Raw genomic sequence first — 24,485 nt, forward strand, 5'->3', positions numbered from 1 at the left:
TGCTTTGAAAAACTGAACAAAACTTTCTGTGACAAGCGGCATATTACATATTTATTGTTCATTATATTAAAGAATTTTCGTTAAGAATATCAAAGCTGACTAAAAGGTTTTTAGTCAAGTCGTTTTCATTTAAATACTAATATTCAACTTGAGTTTGCCAGTAGTATCATTTATTTTGTAAAGTGCTCCTTATTTTAGTCTTATTTTTGTCTGTCAGACTTTTATCTAATATCCATGCATTGCGTTACTTTTTTCACTTTAAAGTAGAAGTGATTTATTTAGCTTTAACAAGTCTAAAGGGCATTTCTTCAACCAAATATAATTTGAAAACCTCTAAATTATAATCATTAGAAAGAAAGACAAAAATCAGTTCATGATTAAAAGAGAAGAGGGTGTGGTATTTTCTTTTCGAATTATTTTACATTTTTGACTTGATATTTTCCTTAAAAACATGTTCGAATCTATATTTTACTAAATAATATTTTATGTTTTTTACACGTTAAACAGACTGCTACAATGCCTTCTGGAACTGAACAAGGCGTGGATCCAACACCAGGTAAGAAATAGTTGATTATAAACAGTATATTTTTGTTTGAGTCAGTATAGTGAAACTGTTTTAAATAAAACTAAAAATTCTTCAATGAAATGGAACACCTCTCTCAATGGAACACCTCTCTCTGTCAAACATTTAAGTCCGGTAGCAGAAACAGTGCGACACCCGTCGCAGATTCTTAAGGAGGTCCGCGGACTATTTTTGATTGAGAAAGTTTTTTTTTCGTTTTTTCGCTTTCTGCGCGATTCTGACGAATTTAAGGTAATATCGTTTTACCTCTGCGTAAAACATTTAGGGTAATGAAGCATTTTTCGTTTCTGTGGTGTCAACTTCCTTGTTATAGCAGGCGTTGTATATAATTTTATCACCGTCTTCTTCGTGTAAAAACACGTTTTTATACTAAAGGAGAAAAATACATTTCAGGATTAACCAGAAATAAAAAGTTAAAAAAAAAAAAAGCCTTCAATGGCCGAGAGGTCAAAAGCACTTGCTGATAATAGTGATTTGTACACGTTGCGGGCCGCAACACGTAATCACGCATCACTATTTAAATACAAGAAAACTTTTTATTGAGTTGATACGTCATATTCTGATACATAGTGGTTTCTTATATTTGAATATATCACAAATAAGAGCCAACTTTTGAAATTCCGGGAATGAATTACAAATATTTGCGTAAAAGTATTATAACCGTGTAAATGGATTGAGCAATTGAACTTTATCAAATATATTTTTATTCATTTATTTTTTTTGTCAGTTTGTAAGCTTCCCGTGGGTCTGACAAAATTTGTTCGCAGGGCGGATGTGGCCCCCAATTCATAAGTTGGAGACCCCGGTTGCAAAATGCTAGCATATTTTTCTTGAAGAATCACTCCTACGTTAAGCATACCGAATGCTTACTTCTCACTGTGGTATTTACGAGTTTTTGACTAAACTATAACTGTTTTATTCCTCGCAATAACCCCGCAGAATTAACTTTTTTTCAACCTATTTCGAGCAGTAAGATTGAGGAGTGAATAATTTAACCATCCCCCAAGCGCAAAGGCGCACCTCCACCACTATGAAGACCCCTCAAATAGGGAGCCCCTCCCCACCAAAAATGAGAAAAATATCCCTTAAAACACCCCTTTCCCTAAAAATTGCAAAGGGCACAATCTGCGCCATGACCCTCCCCCCTCCCCCAGGGTGGGCACTCCTGATATAATTGCGTCAGCCAGTTTCGTGCTGTATCATCCACGAATTGTTTATTTCTAATCTGCTAGCTTATTTTCTTGTAATAACACCTACGAGTTAATTAATTTAACTGTGCAAACAGTGACTTAGTATCTCTGTTAATTTAAGGAACGAATATTTATCTTTGCTAGCTTATATCGTGCCCTTATTTTCTTTTTCCTATTTTTCAGATCTCCTAGGAAAAGATGTGGCGCCAGAATTTACCTTTGCTGTTTGGGATCGAAATGGAAAAATTTGCATTCTCGCAAAATTTACCGCGACTTTCGTTATAACTTATGACAGTATAGGTGGAGAACAAGTGAGAATTTTATTTATTTTTTTTTTTACTTTATTTTTAAGAAAAGAGAGAAAGAGAGTGTGCTTGTGTGTGTGTGATGTGCACAGATTAGTGACAGCAGAATCTTTCTGTGAATTGCTTAAATAATCTCTATTCTGTATGTAGTATGAAATGAAGTAAATTTAAAGCATCTGTATGTTTGAACGATTAAAACTTTAAACTATCTTACAGATTTTGCTGTAAACTCCAGTTTATTTTGATTCGTTCTGGGAGTGTTAAAGATCAGTTCAAAAAAAGTACAATAGTTTTTTCCCCTTTTAATTCCAATTTAAAGCGAAATTTTTACATGTGTTCCCTAATATGGGGCAAAAAGTCCTTGTGCATATTAATATTATGCGTCAGTTAAAAGCCATGATTTTTATTCATAAGGCTGTATTTCATATTTCAAAGGCTGTAGCAATTTACTCACTTTTGTCAGTGGCTTACTTCTATTTTTTTTTTAACTGAATCTTTTCGCATTTTGTTTATTTTCTTCTTGCAAACCTTATTGCTTATTTGCAGGCATTTTGTTGAAATATGCATTTGGAGAATTGGATAAATCAGCTGTAAAACTTCGTTTTTTTTTTCTTTTCTTTTTTTTTTTTTTTTTGCAAACGTTGTTACCTATTACTGCTTTTTTAGCAACTGTTTCCCTTACTCTGATGTGAATTTCTAGTGCCTAATTTTATTATTTTTTTTCTGTATTTCAGAGACTGTTGATATTATTTTATAGCTGTTGCCTCTTTTTTTTCTTTTTTAAAGTATGTCCCTTCTTTTGACGTTGAAGGAAAAATTTCAACATAAAACGTAAGTGATAAACTAGAAGTGACATTACAGATTGACAAAAACTTGACAAAATTTCACTAAATTTAGTACCAAGAATGAGATGACAAAATTCAGTGCCAACTAGGTGATATTGGCAAGCTGTTTGTTTTATTTATTGACAAAATTTCTGTTGACTATCTCTGTAAAACTGTCTTTTCTGCATTGGTTCGCAACAAAGTAAGAAATGCGTTAAAATGTTCTCAGTCTAAGACAGGGGTTCTTAAACTGGGTGCCGCGGCGCCCTGGGATGCCCCAAGAATTGGCGAGGAGTACTACGAAGTGTCCGGGTTTTGTAGCAATTCCCTCCAGGGCCTGGAATGCTTATTAAAGAAACATATTACCAATACCGCAACAACATTGACTTTACTGGAGAAAGGAGCTACAAGTTTTGTTTCCCTAATATTCGATATGTGCACCTTTCGTAATGCGACTGATATCAAATCTTCAGACTAATTCTTCTGTAACTTGTTGTAACATGTTACGAACAGTGATTTTTCATTCCAACAAGATGGGGAACCCCCCATTATCTGACAGGTATTCCCCATTTCCTCAATAACGAGCTTCCTAGTCGTTGTATTTGACGAGGTTCTGATAACGATAATCAACTTCTTCCGTGGCCACCGTGTTCTCCGGACCTAACTCCAAGCATTTTTTTTTTTATGGATTATTCATTGTGCCGTGAGTCGGAAAAGTTTGAGAACCCCTCGTTTAAGGACTAATGCATCGCATTTTTTCTTTTATTTTGACTCGATGTTTAATGTAGTATGAAATCACGGTGTAGATACTTAAAATGCTCCTCTCACTGCCTTGAATTCTTTTTGCGTTGTATTTTTGCTGTTTAGGTGATTTCTCTTTGATAGTATTGAAGCCCAGTGATTGAATTTGAAGTTCTAAAAACGAAATTGTAGACGATTTTAGATAGTGCTAGGAAGATGTGAATTCGTGAACTTTCCCGCAGAAACTTGTAGAAATTGAAGTCCTAAAACTGAAATTTTAGTTAACCGTGAAGTACGTTGGTGGATCAGGAGCTTTAGTTTTGGGAAGGGGGATCTGGAGCCCCATAGCCCCTCGCTGGAGTCGCCACTGATGTTGTGCTTTTGTAAAATATATATGGGGGCATCCCGAAAAGAAAAGAAAGACGGAAAAAAAAAGAAAGAAAAATTCAATGTTTAACATCTTGAATTTAAATTATACTTTTTGCAATCACGCGTGTGTGTGTGTTTGTAGCGTTTGTATGTGCAGTGATGTTCCCATCTATTTTTCTGTACTCCCAGTAATCCATTACGCACAATATGTGTATGCGATCATATACATAATTTGTCATAATATGAAAATTTTTGAAGCTTGAGGGTATACGCTATGTGTCTAAAAAATGTTTGAGAGTATACGGCGTATATGGAGTATACCCTATGGGAACACCACTGTGTATGTGTGTGCGTGTAGGCTTGTGTGTGTTTAGACTTGTGTGTAAATGTGTAAGAGCGTGTGTGTGTGTGTGTAAGCATATGGTGTAGGTGTGTGTAGGAATTTGTATATCTATTGTTACAAATTCTGTAAATAGTAATTATTGTAGTAACGTAACCAGTAAATAGTTTCCCGTAATGAATATACAGCCCCTTTACATTCGGCTGAAGTATACGATCCCCCTATTCTTTCTTTTGGATCAAGACGATGGGAGAGGCCCAAGGACTGGACGAGGGTTCGATGACATCATTCTCCTGCATCTCTTTCAGGAGGGTCTCAACCTCTTCCTTCTTGGCGAACGGTAGTCGTCTTGGATGCTGTTTAATAGGGGGGTGTTCTCCAGTGTAGATCCTGTTGAAGGCCGATGCAATGCTGTAGAAAATAAATTGGAAGAAGAAGATAGAAAATTTCATCAACTTAAAGAAGACATCTTTAAAGACCTGGAAAGGAGATTGGCGACCGCGGAAAGCAGCTCTGTACAGTTTGGCGCTCCCACATCGGTTGCTCGACCGTCCATTAAACTTGCCACATGTGATGGGAAAACTTCGTGGCAGGTTTACAAAACTCAATTCATGATAGTGGCGGAAGCGAACGGATGGGACTCTGCTACCAAGGCCTGCCATCTTGCAGCATCCCTGAGAGGTGACGCAGCGGACATTCTTCAGACCCTTCCGGACAGCCAGCGCCTGGATTTCGCCGCCCTCACATCTGCGTTGGAGCTTCGCTTCGGTGAGAAGTGCCAGAAAAGATTTCAGCCGACTCCAGTGGAAGTCCCGTTTCCAGAAAACCGGGGAAACCCTGCAAGAGCTAGCGGCGGACGTCGAGAGACTGTCTCATCTTGCGTTTTGCGACTGTCCTGCGGATGTTCGAGACAACCTGGCACTCAACTACTTCATCGACGGAGTTCGGAATCCTGAAATCCAGACGGCCCTCCGGATGGCGAATGTAAACGACCTGAAATCCGTTTTGGTATATGCGATGAGATACGAGGCCGCCCAAGAAGCAACCCGGGTGGATGGCCATCTAATCCAGACTCAGGAAGCTGATGAGTCTGATTCCAGGTCGTCCCACCTCGCTGAACTTGAGAGACAACTCGGTGACTTGGCCAGACATCTGAACAGCATAACAGCCCAAAAGAAATCTCTCAACTATTCCAGAAAATGCTACACCGTTCTACACTTATTTCATTCACAAATCTTATCAATGAAAAGAAAGAATAGGGGGATCGTATACTTCAGCGGAATGTAAAGGAGCTGTATATTCATTACCGGAAATTAAATTTTTAATTTTCTCTTGGTTAGAAGCTAGGTCATTTTTCAGCACCGTTAAATCACTTTTCAATTGTTCTTGATTAGCCGCCAATTCATTCTTCAATTGTACTTGATTTGCCGTAAATCACTTTTTAATTGGTCTTGATTAGCCGCCAAACTTTCAGTCAAGTCACTTTTCACAGCATTAATTGCTTCAAGAAGTTTTTTTAATTGATCATCCATTGCGCGAGTAATCACCATGAAAACAAAGTCTATAAATTCAAACAGTCTTTATGAAAAAATGTCCTAAGTCACACTTACTCCAAGAAAGTCCAGAAGAAGCCCCACGTTGGGCGCCAATTGTAACGGATCCGACGCGACTTCCAACTTTCTTGAAAGGACGACACAGTTCTTGATTAAAAACACAGGAAATTTATTTACACTATGTACAGGAAAGAGCGTCAACAACTGCTAAATTAATCATCAGCAATTAAGCAAATATCACACAACACCGTAAACTCAACGGTTACACACGTATTTACTTCCAAATACGAAAACAACACAGCGAAATGCCTCGCAATAAACAGAGCTAATACACTCTCAGTACAAATTCTCAATCGAAACTGACCCTTTATCATGCGTAACGGCTTTTTATATACATCGAAAGAAATCTCTCAACTATTCCAGAAAATGCTACACCGTCCTACACTTATTTCATTCACAAATTTTATCAATGAAAAGAAAGAATAGGGGGATCGTATACTTCAGCCGAATGTAAAGGGGCTGTATATTCATTACGGGAAACTATTTACAGGTTACGTTACTACAATAATTACTATTTACAGAATTTGTAACACTATGTAGACGTGCTTGTGTATAGAACATGCTCGTAACTGCCCAAGAAGAGCGGATTCCGGTGGACAGTGCTGCTGGTGGAGGTCCCAGGACCAGAGGAGCAGCACCTGGAAACGTGGTGCTTGCAGAGAACCCGGGGGCGAAAATCAGAAGACGCGGAGGTCAATCAACGGTCAAGTGAAAATAATAAGCAATTCGTGATTGCTCAAAAAAAAAAAAAAAGATTATACACAGCAAGTTTTGGGCTTTTTTTTTTTTTTTTTTTTAAATTTTCGTTCTTCTCTACGGATTGACATCATCATCATCATGGGAAATATTGACTTCCTTCAAGATTTTCGACCATTCCTTTCCGTTGGGCGTCGTTCTCTTATAACTAATTGGACGCACCGAAGAGCTTCAAGTCGTTTTCAGTTGACTCCTTTCAACTGACAAGGAGTCTTTCTGAAAATCGAAGCTCCTGGGTTTAATTTGAATTTAATAATCAGGATAATTCAGGAGTTCTTTCCTCGTCCATCTCTACCACATGTCTAAACCAAAGTGCTCCTTAAAAAATAAAAAAAAAGGTTATAATATGATGCCCAATTCCTTTTTAGTTATTATTATATAGTTCTTTGTTTGTTCTAATTCTCCAATGACCATCTTCACAGATGACGTCAACAATTTTTTTGACAATTTTCTTTTTCTAAATTTTTTAAAGTTCAAAAGCATTCCCGCTTTAAGTTCAAGTTTCAAATCCATACAAGACGATTGGCTGAATAATTTTCAGTAATTTTTATGCTGCGTTCTTGTGAAATGTGCATATTTCTCCTGGTTAAAAAAAAAAAAGAAAAGACAGGGGACAGTTGGTTTAGGTTTTTCCTTTAATGTTTATTCCTCTTTTTGGATTGACATGTGGCAATTAAAACCCGTGCAGAGCCGGGCGTATCATCTAGTATAAATTGTAAAAAGTAGTAATTATTCGTAAACTATTCCGCTGAAATAATAAAATTGTACCCCTTCTTCTCTAGAAGATTTCACTTTTTAGCCTACTTTCCCAGTAAAAATCAGAGAAAGAAGAAAAAAGCATGAAAGAAGGCTTAATACATCTTAAAAATATCCCGAAAAACAAAAAAAAGTCAAAAATAAATAAAATAGTAAGATAAATATTGAAAAATTAAAAATTGGAAAGTAGGGTATTGAGATGGGGAAAAATGTCTGTCGGTCTGTTTGTCTGTCGGTCTGTCTGTCGGTCTGTCTGTCTGTCCCCCCCTAATAACTTTTGAATGAATAGTCCGATTCGAACAAATTTTTTTTTGTTAGAAAGATCTCGGCGAGGACATCTCATTCCCACAATTCATTTTTTGATTTGAACAATTTTTCGTTCAATTTTGAACAGTTCAAAAAAATTTAACATTAGCGCCTACGGGGAAATTCAAATCAAAAATAAATCTTGAACTTAGAAGCGAAGTGGCTTCAAACAAACTTTGTAGGGAAAAACTTTTGATAAAAAACATGTATCGAAAATATCTTTTTGATTTGAACAAGTTTTCGTTCAATTTTGAACAGTTCAAATCTCTTAACATTAGCGCCTAAGGGGAAACTGAAAGTCAATATAGATTCCGAACTTAAAGGCGGATTTACTTCAAACAAACTTTGTTGGAAATAGCTCTTGACGACCTACTCCCGACTCCGAGAATTTAGGGGCACCTGACACCGACTCTGACTCCTGTTCCCGACAATTAATCGGACTCCGACTCCCCGACTTCGACTCTGACTTCGTAGCTTTGGCAGATATTTATACACGGAGGACAAATGACTGACTCCGATTCTTGGATATTCGACTCCGACTCTTTCATCCCAAAATGAGATTGACTCCGACTACGACTCCGCTGCTGTGGTTTTAACTGTGAAATAATTATTGTTGATATGATTTGTTTTTATTTTCACGCTAAAGTTTTAATTTAGGTATTTAGTTTTCGGTGAATAAACTCGAAAAATATGCGCAGACGATTTTTTTTTTTTTTTTTTTTTTTGACAATGAAAATTATTTCTTTAAGTTGACATTTTATTGTTTTTTTTTATTTTGGTAAGTGCATTAATTCGTTTAAAAAATTATTTTTGGCAACAGGGGAAAAAGAAACGATTTTTTTTTATATGATGTATTTATTTTAATGAACTTATTATTATTATTTTTTCGTTTTGAAAGCTGTTAAAAAAAATTTTTAATGGAAAGAAGTGTATTAGCTGCTTTGTTTAAAAGGTGCTGCTATTTTATTTGTTCGTTTTTTTGAAGAAAAGTAAAAAATATTTTATTCCTAGAAATCAGCTTAAAATATTTAAAAAAAAATATGTTTGAAAAAATTTGCGATTTTAGCTATTTTTGAGAATATTGATCAGGTACTAGAAAGTACACTGCTCAAAACAATTAGGGAAGCAATGGAGCAATCACACAAAAGAGGATAAACCGTTGTGAGGTAACCTCGCAAAGGCATAAAATGGAGTATACAAGGTTATTAAGATGCAATACAGCAAAAAAGAAGCAGAAAACGTTTGACTGGGAACTTTACTCCTCTAGTACATTGAAACGAACATGAAATCATGCCTCTCCAACATCGTCTGCTACAGTTCTTAGCGTTTGCCTGGATTCCATTCCCCCGATAAAACTTCAAGTCATGGAATCTGGTAAATTATGGTGTCGTGGCATTTTCCAATTTAAAAAAAAAAAATGAACAAGTGAATTTTACTTCCCAGACAGTGAAAAAATGAGCTTCTGTTAAATCACGATTTCTGCACTTGTATCCTATTTCTGCTTTTCGACGACAGAAACGTTGAGTTGCTTCTGAAGTTTACGTTTTATTCTCATGTTTCCTGAAAACATGGAGGCATTATTGGAAATTAGTTTCCGGAATCATGTTTTTCTCAATTTTGTTAAAACCATGTGCTCCCTTAATTTTTTTGACCAGTGTAGTATGGGTATACGGGAAAGTAGGCTCGTCTAGTTCTAGACGGAACTTCTTGTTCAACTGGTAATGATATACACTTATAACAACCAACCGGTCTTGTTTAAATTGCATTTTTATTTTAATGATACTTTGTATTGATTTATGTTATGTTTGTATTATTTAATTCAATAGTGAAAATTGAAGCAAATCCATCTTTTTTAGACTATTACAGTGAATATGCCGGAAGATGCCGAAGCTAGAGGGCGTTGTGGAACTTTTGACAAAGGACCTTTCTTAGAGTTATCGTGGCCTGGATTCCGTTTAGTAATGACATTCACTGAGGTAATCTTAAATCTTTACTAATAATAAAGCGGAAAATCTGTGTCACTGGATGTCGGGATGTTTGGATGTCTGTTACGCGCATAGCCCTAGACAGTTCGACCGATTTTCATGAAATTTGGCACAGAATTAGTTCGTAGCATAGGGATGAGCACCTCAAAGCGATTTTTCGAAAATTCAATTTTGTTCTTTTTCTATTCCAATTTTAAGAACATTTTATCGAGCAAATTATCATAACGCGGACGAGTAAATTACCAAATTATCATAATGTGGAGCCGTAACATGGGCAAGCAAATGAACATAGCAAGTTGGCGAGAAATTCATTATCTATTATTTGTAATCATACAGGTGAATCAAATGACCTTTTAATTTTCTACTACATGCAAATCCCTGCGGGTACCGCTAGTGTTTAATATTTTGTTAGAAATTATGTCTTTCAGCCAGTACTTAGCCTTCGAAAACATTCATTTTGAATTGTTCGGTCTTCAATGTTTCCAGGGCCTGATTACTGAATAGGCCAACTTGGCCGTGGCCTTGGGCCCCCACTCCTTAGGGGCCCCCAAATGGCTATTTTTTTTAAATCAATAGCTAAAACTGTTTTTGCAAACGGGTAAAATTGTAAGGGTTGACTACACAGGGGCCCTGAAAAAGCATATGGCCTAGGACCCCCTGATATCTTAATCGGACCCTGAATGTTTCGTTCACTTTAGGTAATATAGTTTTCAATGTTAAAAATGTTTTATAAAATTAAGACTAGGAAGATAACTCGTACATGAGCTATATTGTTCTGAAGAAGTGCATCACATGGCAGTACTTAGATTGTACATTGAGCAGTGGTCAGTCACGATGTATGTCAAGTTCGACCATGTACTATTATTTCACACTAATCCAATTTGTGAGGATTGTTGTGCAATCAATAAACAAGCTACGTATACAGGGTGTTCTGTTTTAACCTGCAACACCCCCATTTTCCCCAACTGTTAGTACTAGATGCATACTTCCAATTGGAAAAATGTTCAAAATCAGATGCAGAGTTAAGATATTGAAAATTTGAAGCAAAAATAAAAATGAGTCAAAAAATACAAAATTTAACTTTTTATACGGGCCCTAAGAGCCCTAACTTATATTTAGGGAAAAAATCTCCACTTAAAAACAATTCTCAAGGAGATATTCGAGGTCAAAGTTTTAAGAGACCATATAGGAGATGAGAGTGGAACTTATCGCCCTTTCAGAAGAATGACAAGTTGTCGAAGTAAAAAAACAAAGTATTTATATTTTTCATTGCTATTCAAAAATAATTGCAAGTGTAATGCCATGATACGCAAAAACACGCTACAAAACCTCAATCAATTTGAAAAACCACACTCTAAGCACACATATAATTTTAAACTCTTGTTAACTGCCATATTTTCCCCCAAAAGGTGTTATTGACGGCGAGTGTAAAGTGGTGTAAGTCACAAAACGCTGCGTTTCATATCTCAGTGAATATTGGTTGTACTAATGTCAAACTTTTAGTGTAGGAATTATTTTTCAATGGATATTATTTCCCTGAAAATAAGTTAAGGGACCTAGGGTCCGTGTAAAAAGTAAAATTTTGTATTTTTGTCTCATTTTTATTTTTGCTTCAAACGTTCAATATCTTAACACTGCATCTGATTTTGCACATTTTTGCGATTGGAAGTACGCATCTAGAACTAACGGTTGCGAAAAGAGAGGTCTCGCAGGTTAAAACGGAACATCCCGAGTTCAGGTATATAGAAGGAAAACATGAAAATTTTGTCTGAAAATTTTTCACTAATGTAAGGTTACATAACACAGAGTATTTTCTAATCAGTTCAATAACTTTTCTCCCCTGTTTCTAGGTAAATCCTAAGGAAAAGATAGAGAACTGGGAATTAATATCAATGGAGCTTTTATACAATACTGCTAGTGCTCTCTTTGATGGTGCCTCAAACGGTGAGACTTTTACAGATCTGATTAAACTGTAAACTGTTCTGTCAAATTCTACAAAGCATTTGAGAATTTCCGCTTTTCTGCCATGACAAACGAATATTAAACTAAATTAAAAATCTGAAGTGAATGTAAAAAAGATATATATATATATATATATATATATATATATATATATATATATATATATATATATATATATATACATAGTAATTGTCACGTGAGAAATAAAATCAAGTCAATCACTTCCACGAAGCAATTCTAAAAAATTGCTTTGCGGGGTTACTCCTATAAAATTTTTTGGAATTATCTCTCCAGCAACCAATGTCGAGATGGTTAACATCAGTTTTTTGGTTGCAAAAATATTTTATCAATCATAATTTAATACATTGTTCTAAACATTTTTTATAAATAGTTCATCATTTAAATTTGGGAAAATTATACTCTAAAATTATGCAGAAAAGCTCATAAAGTGTTATTAGTTTGAGCAATATGCAATGTTATTTTGTTCAGGTCAACCAAATAAACTGCTAAATGAACATAGCAGCACCAGATTCAGAATTAAACTTATTAACATATTTAGATGTTGAAAATCGCCATCTTTCATTAGGAGCAAAATGGCATATTATGTAAGTTGGTTTTATAGGAGATATTCTTGTGATGTGTATGAAAGTGTCACTATTAAAAAAGTGGCGAGTCTGTGTCCAGGAGACCCCATAGCATTCACAGATTTGGAATTTGGTACAAAATTACTTCAAGCCCCGTTTACATCTGTTTTTTTTTAATTTCAAATTTCGAATTAGTTTTTTTAATAATTAATTTTACAAGCTAAGTTTCATGTAAATTGCCTATTAAAGGGACGAAAGCTGTCCCACACCCCTTAACATTCTATGTCGTTTGAAAGAGATTTTTTTTCTGCATCAAGTAAAGCGTGTTCCAACTTTCTCAATTAATTAGAATATCATATATAAGGGTTTCTACTTTAACGGAAAATCCTAGGCTCAACTCAATTCAAACCCTCAGCTAAAGGGCAAAATATATAACTATACAAATTTGATTAACCAATAACAAAAAAAAAAAAAGGTCAAAACTGCCATTTTGCAATGCTCAGCACCACCAATTGCCACTTAGCACCTTTAACTCTGCAAGTTAGTACAAGTTAAACTGGTGGACAAAATTAAGAGATGGAAGGCATTTTCCCAAATATCTGGAGAAACACTGGATAAAAATTAATAAATTTGGCATGGATATAACTTATAGTATGACAATAATGTGTGCAAAGCAAAAACTAAAGAGCCATTCATTGGCAAGAGTTTTCGCCAACAGTCCATAATGTGGACTGAACTTCATGATGAAAGATGGGAATGAAAGTGAGACGTATGGTGTGTGGTCACCTCTGACAGATAGACAGCATGCACAACGAGTATGTATGCAACGAGTAAGAGAGCTAAAGAGTGCTTGTAGAAGACCCTCCCACTCTTCACCAGAACAGTTTTGAGCTGCGGAATATTTCTGGGTGGGTGGGAGTAGGCGTATCGCAATAGCCCTCCCAAGCATGTTAAATGTAATTAAGGTCAGACGATTTGACTGGCCAATTCATTCGATGAATATCTTCGCTTTCCAGATACTCCTCAACCAGGACAGCCTCATGTGGTCGGCATTGTCGTCCATAAAAACGAATTCAGAGCCAACAACATCCCTAAAAAGACGCACATAGGGTTGTAGGATTTCTTGCCTGACTTCAATTTCTGCAATTTTTTGAGGAAGAGTTCACGAATTCACATCTCCCTAGCACCATCTAAAGTAGTCTAAAACTTCGTTTTTAGAACTTCAAATTCGAAAAATTTCCCTGGGAGTTTCCGTAGCCCAACTCCATAACGTCAACAAAGATGGCCAATTTTATTGGGAGAGGGAGGGGAGGGGGCTTAAGTATGCTACAAATCGGGACTCCACAATAGCTGTTATGGAATCTCATATTTATTTACGTAGTTTTAAGTAAAACCAAGCCATCGCAATCAAACAAATATTGTCGAATGTATTAGGTGAATGATGATTGCCAGTATACATTCATATTTCTCATTTTTTCTGCAGTCGGGAAGAAAACTGCACACAGTTTAGAAGACGATCTTTTTTCCACGCCTTATGGAAAATCGTATTTTTGCCCTTCTCCTGACGTCATCGCCATGTACAATTCCAAAAGAGAAAAAGTTGTCCTAGCACGAATGAAAGATGTCAGACTACAAGTATATGATGTACAGAATGCAAAATTTTCACAAAGTAAGTCGTGCAATATTTTACTGACTTTTCATTTCCTTAAATCATGTATGTGAATGTTAATATGATATGTATGTTTTTTTTTTTTTTATACTTTTACTGTCATTAAATATTTCACAATTTTTTATAATTTTATCAATATTTGTTTTTTCAATCGGGAAATTTCATTCGTACAGTGGCTTTTTTTTTCGACTTTTTTAACACTTTGACTGCCAAGCCAAATTTGTAAATGTTCACCACAGAGTAACCGCTGGGTCACGGGCTATCGTATCTAGTAGCCACAATGTCCCAACACAAATTATCACGTACGATAGCCATGGCAGTCAAAATGTTACTATGCTATTTTACACCATTCAAATTATATAACTTAAGTATCATAATTAGCTCAGGAAAGATCAATCCAAAGCCGATAATAATGTTTTCATGCACTAATGTTAATGACAAACTTGTACAGAGTTAGCATAAAAGAATATCCCGGTTTTAAAAATTTATATTTCATAAACTATTACACTTTGCACTATAAATGATACATAAAAATAAAGACAAACTGAAAGTTTTTTTCGCTCACAAATGTTCGATGTGTGCGCCTTTCGTAACTCGACACACATCTATGACATACATTTTAGAGTGTCGTTTCACTGCCAATTTTTCGAAATGCTACATATAAGCGATCTTTCAGCTCTTGCAGTGTTGTTAGGTTTGGGGATCTGACCGGCCAACACCATAAAGGGTAAATCATCATCACTTACACAGTAGCCGCGTTTATAACGCACTTTTCGACCCGGTAAATCTCCGACTCCACAAAATACCGATTGAAAAAATCCCCGTTTCCATGTAAAAAGAGGTTCTCCCATTATACCAGAGAAAGCGGTTTTTACCCAGCATCCTTAGCGGCTAGTAGACGAACTTGTTTCGCGTAATGCATTCTGGGTAAAAACACCGCTTTCACTCCAGAAGCTAGCAGGAGGAGAAAGATTCCAGATAAACAACGCAAATAACCGGAATGCGGTGAAAAGCAGGTTTTTTCCGGGGTCGAAAGTGTCCATGGGAAACGGCCCTAGTCAGTCCAGCGTTGCGGATCGTCAGAGGCGCAGCGAAGTAGGTGGTATGGGGGTAAAAACAACCCCTAGAGATCTTGGTTTTAACATTGTTACCGATCCTAATACAGTAGTTAATATACGTGTAAAGACTGTTGGGACCAAAACACTCCTTCCAGAAGGAATTTCTGGCTGCGCTAGTGTGGAACGTGCACGTTTAAGTAGTTACTTACGTACAAAAAAACTTTCACAGTTTGTCTTTATTTTTATGTATTATTTGTAGTGCCAAGTGTAAGTTTATGAAATATAAATTTTTAAAACCGGGATATTCTTTTATGCTAACCCTGTATTTTAAATCCTAAAGGAAACTGACAAAATTCTGCACATTAATTCTTTAAAAAAGGGGATATTCCCTTCTAAATATAATGTACAATAACAAATTTTCTGGAAGCAACCCAAAACATTTTTTCCCCTCAGTATTATTTTTTTTTCTCTCTTTTTCAGTCCAAAGATGCAGTTTGGTCAGGATAGGCGGAATACCTGAACCTTTTGGCCAAGATGAAACGGTACCAATTGCAGTTGGCAGCACTTTGGCAGTTGTGTCTGTCTTAGTGGTCATTGGATATGCCCTCTGGAGAAACTTGTCGACGAGGAAAACCGACTATGACACGATGGAATGAAGAATTAAAGAACATCTAGGCAATTTAGAAATTTAAATATTATTGATACGTTGAAGAGCTGCATTGAATTTTCTTAGTACAAATGGCTTAACGAAATTTGCTGAAACAATTCAGCGATAGAAAGTTTTATGTTTTTATAATAAGTATTCTTGTAATTAAGTATTTTGCAATAATCCCCTTCATATGTAAAACCTTGAGACTGGCAGTAAATTTCTGGAAGTCGCTGCAAAGGGGTGGGGGGGGGGGGGGAGTCACTGTTCAATTGAAATACAACCAGATTATATTTGTAATGTTCTAATAAGGCCAAGTAGCTTTAAGTCCAGGTGCCCATAACCACCAAAATTCACTAGAAACTTCAAAACGTTCTGAAATTTGATTCAATTTTTCCTCTTTTCTAAAGTATAAGAAGTTAATATTGCTTCAGAAGATGAATAAATGCTTCGATGTCTTTCAATGGTGTAGTCTTGAGACTTTTTTTTAATTTTAATGTCACCTCATATTTATTCTGCTCGCAGGGCCGATCCTAGGGTGTCGGCCGCCCGTGTGCAAAGATCTAATGTGCCGCCCCTCAAGAGTAATTTTCATATTTTGACTAACCTTTGACGTCCATATAAATATTTCTTCAAATTTCTATGTCAAGTTCTAATTTAAAAAAAGAAAGAAAAAAAAACAAGAATTAACTTACAAAAAGGGAGAAAATTTTATAGTAAGAAACTCCTTAGGTACAATTAATATCTTTGAAGAAAGTAATAGATACCAAAATTTACTAGTCGTAAAAACGCATTTTATAGTCTATCTTCGGTGACATCAGAGAAAGCACGGAGGAGGGGGAATCAGGGGAAGGGGGATTGCTCAAAGAAAATTATCGAAATTGGCCTACGAAAAATAGCTTTAGTAATCTTTGGTTGTGTTTGGTTGCAAGGAGAAAAGAGTCGGGTATATTCAAGGTGCGTGGAGAAATTTTCGAAATTGACATCAAATATCGCAATTTTACGAACTTTTTCGAGACTTTATGGGAAAAGTAATGTTGGAGACTCCTAAAATTCTTTCAAAATTGAAATCAGTTTTAAGCTATTTTTTGTGACCGTAGCTTAGGAAAGATTGGCGCTCTTCCCGAAAATTTTCCGTTACTGAAGTTTTAAACAAGTAGTTTTAGGTTATCTTTGTTGACATTGCTAGAGGGAGGCATCGACAGTTTTCGAAATTGAAGTTTAAAACGCAAATTTAGGCTGTCTTTGGTGACGTTAGGGGATCTGGCAGCTTTTCTCCGGTAATTTCTCGGCACTATTGTTTCAAAAACCCATTTTTGGCTATATTTGAAAACGATAGGAAAAACGTGAAAATATTCCAAACCGAAATATTTTTCGAAACTAAACTCCATTTTAGGCTATTTTTGGGAAGGAAGGGTTTTGGGGCTCCCAAGTGAATATTTCTAAAAGCGCAATTTTATGCTATTTTGGTAACGTTAACAAAATTGGGAAGCTTCGGCGGATCTTTCGGATATTTTTCGATATTAATATCTGAAAAAGCACAACTATAGACTTTTGTCCATCACACTTCGACAATTGATGGGTATATGGTCTAGCGCCGTAAAAAGTTACATAAGCCAGGCAGTTCTCCTCCAGAGTTTTTTAGAAAATCGTATTTTACGCATTGTTTGATAACGATGGGACAAAGAGCGGGCGGGGGGGGGAGGGGGGTTCAGTGTGTCCTCACGAACTGTTGAAACTCAAGTCAATTTCAAGGGATTATGGGTCTCTCTAAAGATGCTAATCGAGACTATCTTTGGTAGTAATGTTTGGGAATGGATTTTAGGGCCCTCCATCGCAAAAATTTCGAAAACGAAATAAGAAAAATGTCATTAAGTAAATTTTGGATGACATTAAGAAGGGCTGTCTTCTAAAAGCACATTTTGGATTTTAAAGCGAACATTTTCAGGCTATGTTTGATTAAGTTAAGGTGAAAGGGATGAATCAGAGATTTAATTGGGTCCTTAAGATAGGTGGTTAAAACAGCAAAATTTTCCGAAATTAAAGTCCTAGAAACGCAATTTGAAGCCTTCTTTAGTCTCGTCAAGGAGGTCATAGCATCCTTTTGGATCTTCGTTTTAGAGCGACGTTTAAATCTACTACTCGAGGCAAGAGCCCTGATCTGAAACCGGGCAGTTCATTCGTGATTTTAATTCGAAAAAAATGCTGTTAAATGGGGGAAAATTACAAAATTTTAGTTCGTCATTCATATATGTTTGATTCTGAGGGGGATCGCAATTTTCCACTGTCTCTCCACGCATCCACGATTGTTGAAATCATAATTTGTTGTTTGAAATGCTTGCGAGAGTATCTAATCAGTACTAATAAGTATAGCTTTTTTTAAAATATAATATATAAAATATGTCTTAATTGTTTAGGTCTATAAAATCTTGGGGAGTAAACATTAGTGCAGAGCCCGATCATTCTGATGTTGGACACGGGGCACAGTTCTACTTCAGGGCCCTCTAGGGCCCGACTTAGATTTTTGAAGACATTAGGCATGAAATTTAATTTGCCCCCCTCCCCTCCCCCATTCCTGCTTATTCTATATAATGAAGCTATAAAATATTTCGATACCATGCTAAATTTGGAGGTACCTCATATCACAATAGAGTATTATGCATTTAAAAAGTAGAAGAGATATTGTATACGATAGTTATATAAGATGTGGTTAAACTTTGCTCGTTGCATTAAACCGTAAATATCAAAGTTACCTATGATATAACTTTTAATAGTAAATACAGACTACACTTGGAGTGGTTTTAGGATTTGTAAAGACATTAAGTTTTTAAGGGGAATTTTATCAACAAATAAGAGATTTTTTGCTTCTCTTAGCATTTACACAAATCCACAAATATAAATGATATCACTGTACTCTAAATTCTGAGTGAAATCATTATTTATTTTTAATTATCATGATAAATTAAGGGGATTTTGGCCCCCCCCTGAAATCTAAGAGGAGGGGCCTGTGCCCCTCATGCCCCTGCGGCAATCAGGTTCTGCATTAGTGGCCGCCCTGTGCCTTGAGTGCTCCTTTTAGAAAGCACCCTTTCATGCTTCAGGAGGGGGCCATTTCCCTCATCTCCCCTCCCCTGTATCCATGCCATATTACCGGTTCTGTCACAAATTTTGCAACCAAATGAAGCAATGTGTGTAAAGAGTAGATATTAATGGACAATGAACCAACACAATGTTCCCTAACAATCTATTTTTCTTAAAGTATGCTATGCTGTCGGGAAATCGGCACTTACTTTGATAATTGAACATTTAAAATTCAGCATATTTATTTCTTATTATAAGTTATCTTGTGAGAAATTCATGAGGAATTTTGCTTCATTAAAAGAACTATACGGTGCGGCCTGCGGCCGCCCCTTGCTTTGGCCGCCCTTGTGCGGTGCACACTCTGCACACCTGCTAGGATCGGCCCTGTCTGCTCGTATCTATATACATCTTCCCACTTTTCTTTTTAGGATTACACTAGTAATGTAGAATGTTCTTGTTATTAAGCCAGGCGCACTCCTCTAACCACCATGAAGTCCCCCCCTCAAAAAAAAAAAGTAAAAAATGCCTCACAAAACACCCCTCCCCTAAAAATTTCAATGATGCAGTCTGCGCTATGATCCCCCTTCGTGGGCAACCCTGATTAAGCTACATATCAGTTTTAATTCGGTTTGGCTAGGATAGAGTTTAGAATTGAACAGTCTGCACGAATTGTTACAAGGCAGAAGTTTTTCAATGTATTTCACAACACCAAGCACAGTCACGTTGTTGTGGAAGACAATGTATGCGATAGATGAATATTGTAATGTTAACAAAACTCGATAGATTCTAAAACGGCACTTTTCGTCCCACCTTGGTGGAATACAATACAGTAAAACCTGTGAAGTTGACCACCTTGTAAGTTGACTACCTGTCTAAGTTGACCGCTTTTTTCAGGCACAGAATTAGTCATTATCATATAATGCAACCTTTGTAAGTTGACCACCTGTTTAAGTTGACCACTAAAGTAGTGCACCGCAAGTGGTTTCACTTACTTACCGCACTTACACAGGTTTCACTGTACAGTAAAACCTGTAAAGTTGATCACCCTTTTAAGTTGATCACCTAAGTCGACCGCTATTTTCAGGCATAGAACTAGATCCATATCATATAATTCAACCTATATAAGTTGACCACCTGTTTAAGTTGACTACTAAAGTAGTGCACCGCAAGTGGTCAACTTACACAGGTTTCACTGTACTTTAATTTGAGAGTAAGTTTTTATTTTTTATTTTTTATTTTTTACGAGGATCAATAAACTTAACATTACGTGTCTGACAACTTTCAATGTTAAAGTATTGAAAAGGTATTTCAATCCAATATTCTATACAATCAAATCCCAAACTATACAAATCGTTTTCAAAAAAAAAAAAAAAAAAAGCGGTGTGACATGTAATTACTATTATGTCTCATGAATACAACTGTCCTCACTAGCTGACGATTCAAGACTGATTCTCAAATATGAGTAAATAAGTATTGCATTAAGGAAGAAAATCTCTTGAGCCACTTTCTGTAAGAAACAGCAATAGTATTTCTTGATGGCCAGAAAGAAGAGCGTTTAATTATTTTTTATTATTTTTTTAAATCAAAAACTTGACAAAATAGGAATTTTCAGAAAATGTATGCCAAATTCAATGCAGCTCTTCCTTATCGAATAAATTTAGAAGTAATTAAAAGAAATATTATGAAACATTAGGGACATTTAAAATGAACATTTGCATCGAGATTTAAGACTTTGACTTTATTTCAAATACTCACACATTTTAGCTATTCTAAAGCCTGTGTCAAAATGAAGCAATTGTTCATGAAGAACTAAACGTATACCATACTCTGTGAAAATAACTGCCTTCTGTATAACTGTATAGTAATGTGATTACAATATTTGTATGGTAATAATTTTAAGTATTGGAGATCAGAGGATAATGCAAAGACTTTAAAACATACCATTTCGGAACAAATTTAAAAAATAATAAGAGAATAATATTACTCTCTCTGTCCTGAATTAGTTGCCATGTTTGAATCCTTTTGTATTGGTTACAGAGACACTGATGATTTTATGATTTTGTTTGACCATTTTTTTAGAGATTTCAAGGCGCTATGCTATGAACTAACAACATTCACATTTTCCTTATATATATATATATATATATATATATATATATATATATATACCAGGCATTCTTTCCTTAAAATCTAGCACCAAATGTAGTTTCAAAAATCTAGATTTCGTACACTCTTAAGCCACGCCCCATTCTGAAAGGATAATAGAAAGTTGTTTATTTTCAAATGAATTGAGGATTCATTAGCTAAACGACAGATTCCCAATCTGTAGTCCTTGAGCAATTTTTAAGTAGTCTGCGAACAGCCAGTGAAAATTAATCTATATCGTTTTTAATAGTCGTAGTTAAATTTGTTAGAGAAAACTTTTGGATTTATCTTATTTCACCTAATAATTGTTGCGAAAATATTATTTCTATTGTATGTGGACAGCTTAGAATTCGGAAAGAGGGGGAGGGGGGGGGGGGAGAGGCAAGTTGCCTTAAGTAATGAAAAAGTTGAGAACTTCTGAGCTAGGTAATAGTTTTATTGTGTGTGTGTGGTGAAAATTCGCACAAAATAGGGTGTGGTTTAAAAGTGCGCCAGCTCAGGATTTTGGAAACTAATTTAGTACCGATTTAACGAGGGTAAGCAGGTATGCTTGATATTTAAATGCTGTTGGTTGATAGTGTATAGCACCCTGAAATCTTTGAAAAAAGTTTAAATAAAATCATAAAGAATCTGTTTGAATGTTCAGTATCAAAGTGTAGCAACTAATTTGGGAAAATTTTTTTGACGTTTTTGTAAATTAATTTAGAATGGATATTACATTTGCATAGTAATTTCCTTTGATTTTCTCTCCAATCGCTCCTAAAAATGAAAAAAAAATCAAACGCTATTTTTTTTTTTTACAATGTCTAATTGGCAAATATGAATCCCGAAAGAGCCTTTTACCAAAGATCACTTAATAAGAAAGTGCATTTTATAAAAACGATAAATGCACATAAAAGCAGCGTAAAGATTTTTTTTTTTCCTGAATGAACTTTTTGCAACAGATTATATAAGATAACTTTTATTTATAGCTTACTTAAATTTTTACTCTTATATTTCGATTTTTTTTTCTCTTAGGAAGAAAGTGTAACTATTACACTTCATATATCAGTACTAGTAGTAGAACTACTATTGTTTAGAAACGCACAAGGAATTCGTTTTTTCTTCTGTGATTGAACTATTTTTTATGAAATATATCACCAAATAACTACAACTTTCTGAAATGTTAGTCAAGTTTTTGCAATATCTTTAACCTCCATGTAGATATTTGTCAAGTACATCTCTTGGCTAGTGATTTATTTCTCCCACTACTGTTATTTGCATTAAATGTATGGATGTATAAGATGTTATCTGTGGTACATATACTCTAGCATACTTCATGTAAATGAAGAGCATTTTTCTCACAAAGCGTGCTTTCAGTAGTTAAGGTGTTGAAATGTATGAAACGCGAGTATGATGGGCTTTTAGGAACTTCTAGTAGTAACTTTGAAAAAATATGATTATGTTAATGAAAACATAGAAGCATAATTACCTTTTCAAAACAGCTTTTTTGCCTCATTTACATCTATATGTAGAGTAGATATAATTAAAATTCATATAAATACAACCTCTGACAATAAAGCTCAGCAAGCAAAACAAAATGCTGCACTTTCATAGTGGTAGATGTTGGACATCCGCCTCTAGTGCTGTTTAGTTGAGTGTTTGTGTTTGGTGTAAGATTTGTTTGTTTCAAATTATGTGTTTAGTGCATTGGTTCTTAACTGAAAACAGGAAAATGAATGAACAAAAGATCGATTTAAAGTTTTGTTTCAAGCTTGGCAAGACACAAAAAGAAACACACACACACACACTCATCCATCGTACTCACCAAATTTCAATCTTCCAGACTTCTTCCTATTTCCACGACTCAAACTTGCTTTGAAAGGAAAAAGATTTGATGATATTCTTGACATTCAAGGAAACAAAAAAGACCAGGTTTTTAAACTCCATCTCAAAAGAAGACTTATTGTAAAGCTTCCAACACGTGTATAACAGATTTCAACAGTGCATAGTTATGGGAGGTGACTATATAAAGTAAAATAACTTTCATTAATATTTCACCTGCATTAAAGTTACAGAACTATTCACCAAACTTTATTGTCAGGAGTTGTATATAGTTTTCCTACAAATTGAACCATTCTTATAATTGTCTTTTTTGACAGTTAATTCATATTCTTGGTAAGAAAAAATAATTATATTATGAGTAAATACTCCTGAATGCTTTCTATTAATTTAGTCAAATTTCATTACAAAAAGGGCCATAAATCTAGAATAAATAGTTGCAGTACACGTTTTGTTAAATTTTGCAGTAGATGTTACTTTTTCATGAGCTTCATCACATTTAAATGAATAATTTTTATGTGAATACTACAGCAATAAGTTGTATTAGTTAGTAAAAAACTAATTGAAGATATTAAATGAAAGGAATTCAAAACTCTGTATTGATCATATGGTTGCCTTCAGTACAGTTCTGACCAAATTATTAGACTAAGACTGTTTTAAAAGCAAATTCTTTATTGATAACATAACTATAGACACATTAACGAACAGCGAAATAATTATCTAATATTTAGTATGCATTCATTTGTTCTTAATGAGCATTTTAAGTCTTTTTGGCATACTTTTCACAAAGATTACATCATTTTTTAAATTTAAAAAAAAGGAGGTAAATTGCTTATACTCACTTTATGTATACTCACATACACATACTCACTAATTACCTAAAACTAACTTTAAATATATATTAGAACAAAAAAGAACTAGTGAACTGTTTAAGCTGATTGAGGTTATGTTTCTGGTAGGTAGACAAAGAACATGAACAAAGCAGACAGTGTTGCCACCTGTAAACATAAAATTATGCTAAAATAATGTAATAATCAGTGTACAGTATGTACTGTACTTTAACAGTAAAATAAATAGTATTTTAGAACAAATAGTGTACAAAAAAAAAACTCTTTAGTCTAATAATTTGGCCAGCACTGTAATATGCTAAACATTCTATTAACTTTCATATTTCTTCTAGTATTTTAATTTGATAAATGCAATTTAAACCAGCATATGAGAATATTATGTGCATATATAAAAAAATTTAAAGGGAAATATAATTTTATATTCAATGCAGAATATTATCATATTTTAGTGTGCAAAACTTCTTTTGATAAAATACTAGAAATAGTATTTGTACATTTATCATGAATTATGCCTTTTAAAGTTATGCCATAGGAAATTCTAGTGAATTAAACACAGTTTGGAATTTCAGAAAAAGTCTTCCAACTAAAAAAATAAATCAGTCTTCCAATTTCTGATAAATAGGATATTTTACTATAATTATGATATATTGCTAAATTTGAAAGATTCAGAGTGACAAGCTTTCAAATAGTAAGTTCCAGATAAATAACTTTGTATAGTAATGTTTGGAGCTTCCTATGTGATGCTAGCCAAAGATGAAAATTTAAGAACTTTGGTTATCGTAGAAACGTCAATTAACATATTTTCAGACCAGTGCTGTTACAACTAATTAAAGGAAGTGGAACAATTTTGAGAAAGTGTACTTGATATTATAAATCCAAGTCTTCCATTAATGTATGTGAAAT

At 34.9% G+C, this 24,485-nt stretch overlaps 1 protein-coding gene across 1 annotated transcript; it reads left to right on the plus strand.

Annotated features, from left to right (window-relative positions):
* The first annotated feature begins 516 nt into the window (after window positions 1-516).
* Window positions 517-15,763, plus strand: LOC129222478 (lysosome-associated membrane glycoprotein 5-like). The gene is made up of 6 exons (XM_054856992.1): window positions 517-556; window positions 1,957-2,084; window positions 9,640-9,759; window positions 11,619-11,712; window positions 13,798-13,983; window positions 15,522-15,763. Exons 1-6 carry the CDS (start codon window positions 517-519, stop codon window positions 15,695-15,697), a joined length of 744 nt encoding a protein of 247 aa, XP_054712967.1. The 3' UTR covers window positions 15,698-15,763.
* The last annotated feature ends 8,722 nt before the right edge of the window (window positions 15,764-24,485 follow it).

This window comes from Uloborus diversus, chromosome 5 (assembly GCF_026930045.1).
Source record: "Uloborus diversus isolate 005 chromosome 5, Udiv.v.3.1, whole genome shotgun sequence".
Taxonomy (NCBI): Eukaryota; Metazoa; Arthropoda; class Arachnida; order Araneae; family Uloboridae; genus Uloborus; species Uloborus diversus.

Excerpts from the sequence above, each read along its gene's own strand:
- LOC129222478 (XM_054856992.1), top strand. The coding sequence starts at position 517 with ATGCCTTCTGGAACTGAACAAGGCGTGGATCCAACACCAG. Across the intron at positions 2,085-9,639 it reads ACAGTATAGGTGGAGAACAA|ACTATTACAGTGAATATGCC; the intron begins GTGAGAATTTTA and ends CATCTTTTTTAG. Across the intron at positions 9,760-11,618 it reads TAGTAATGACATTCACTGAG|GTAAATCCTAAGGAAAAGAT; the intron begins GTAATCTTAAAT and ends CCCTGTTTCTAG.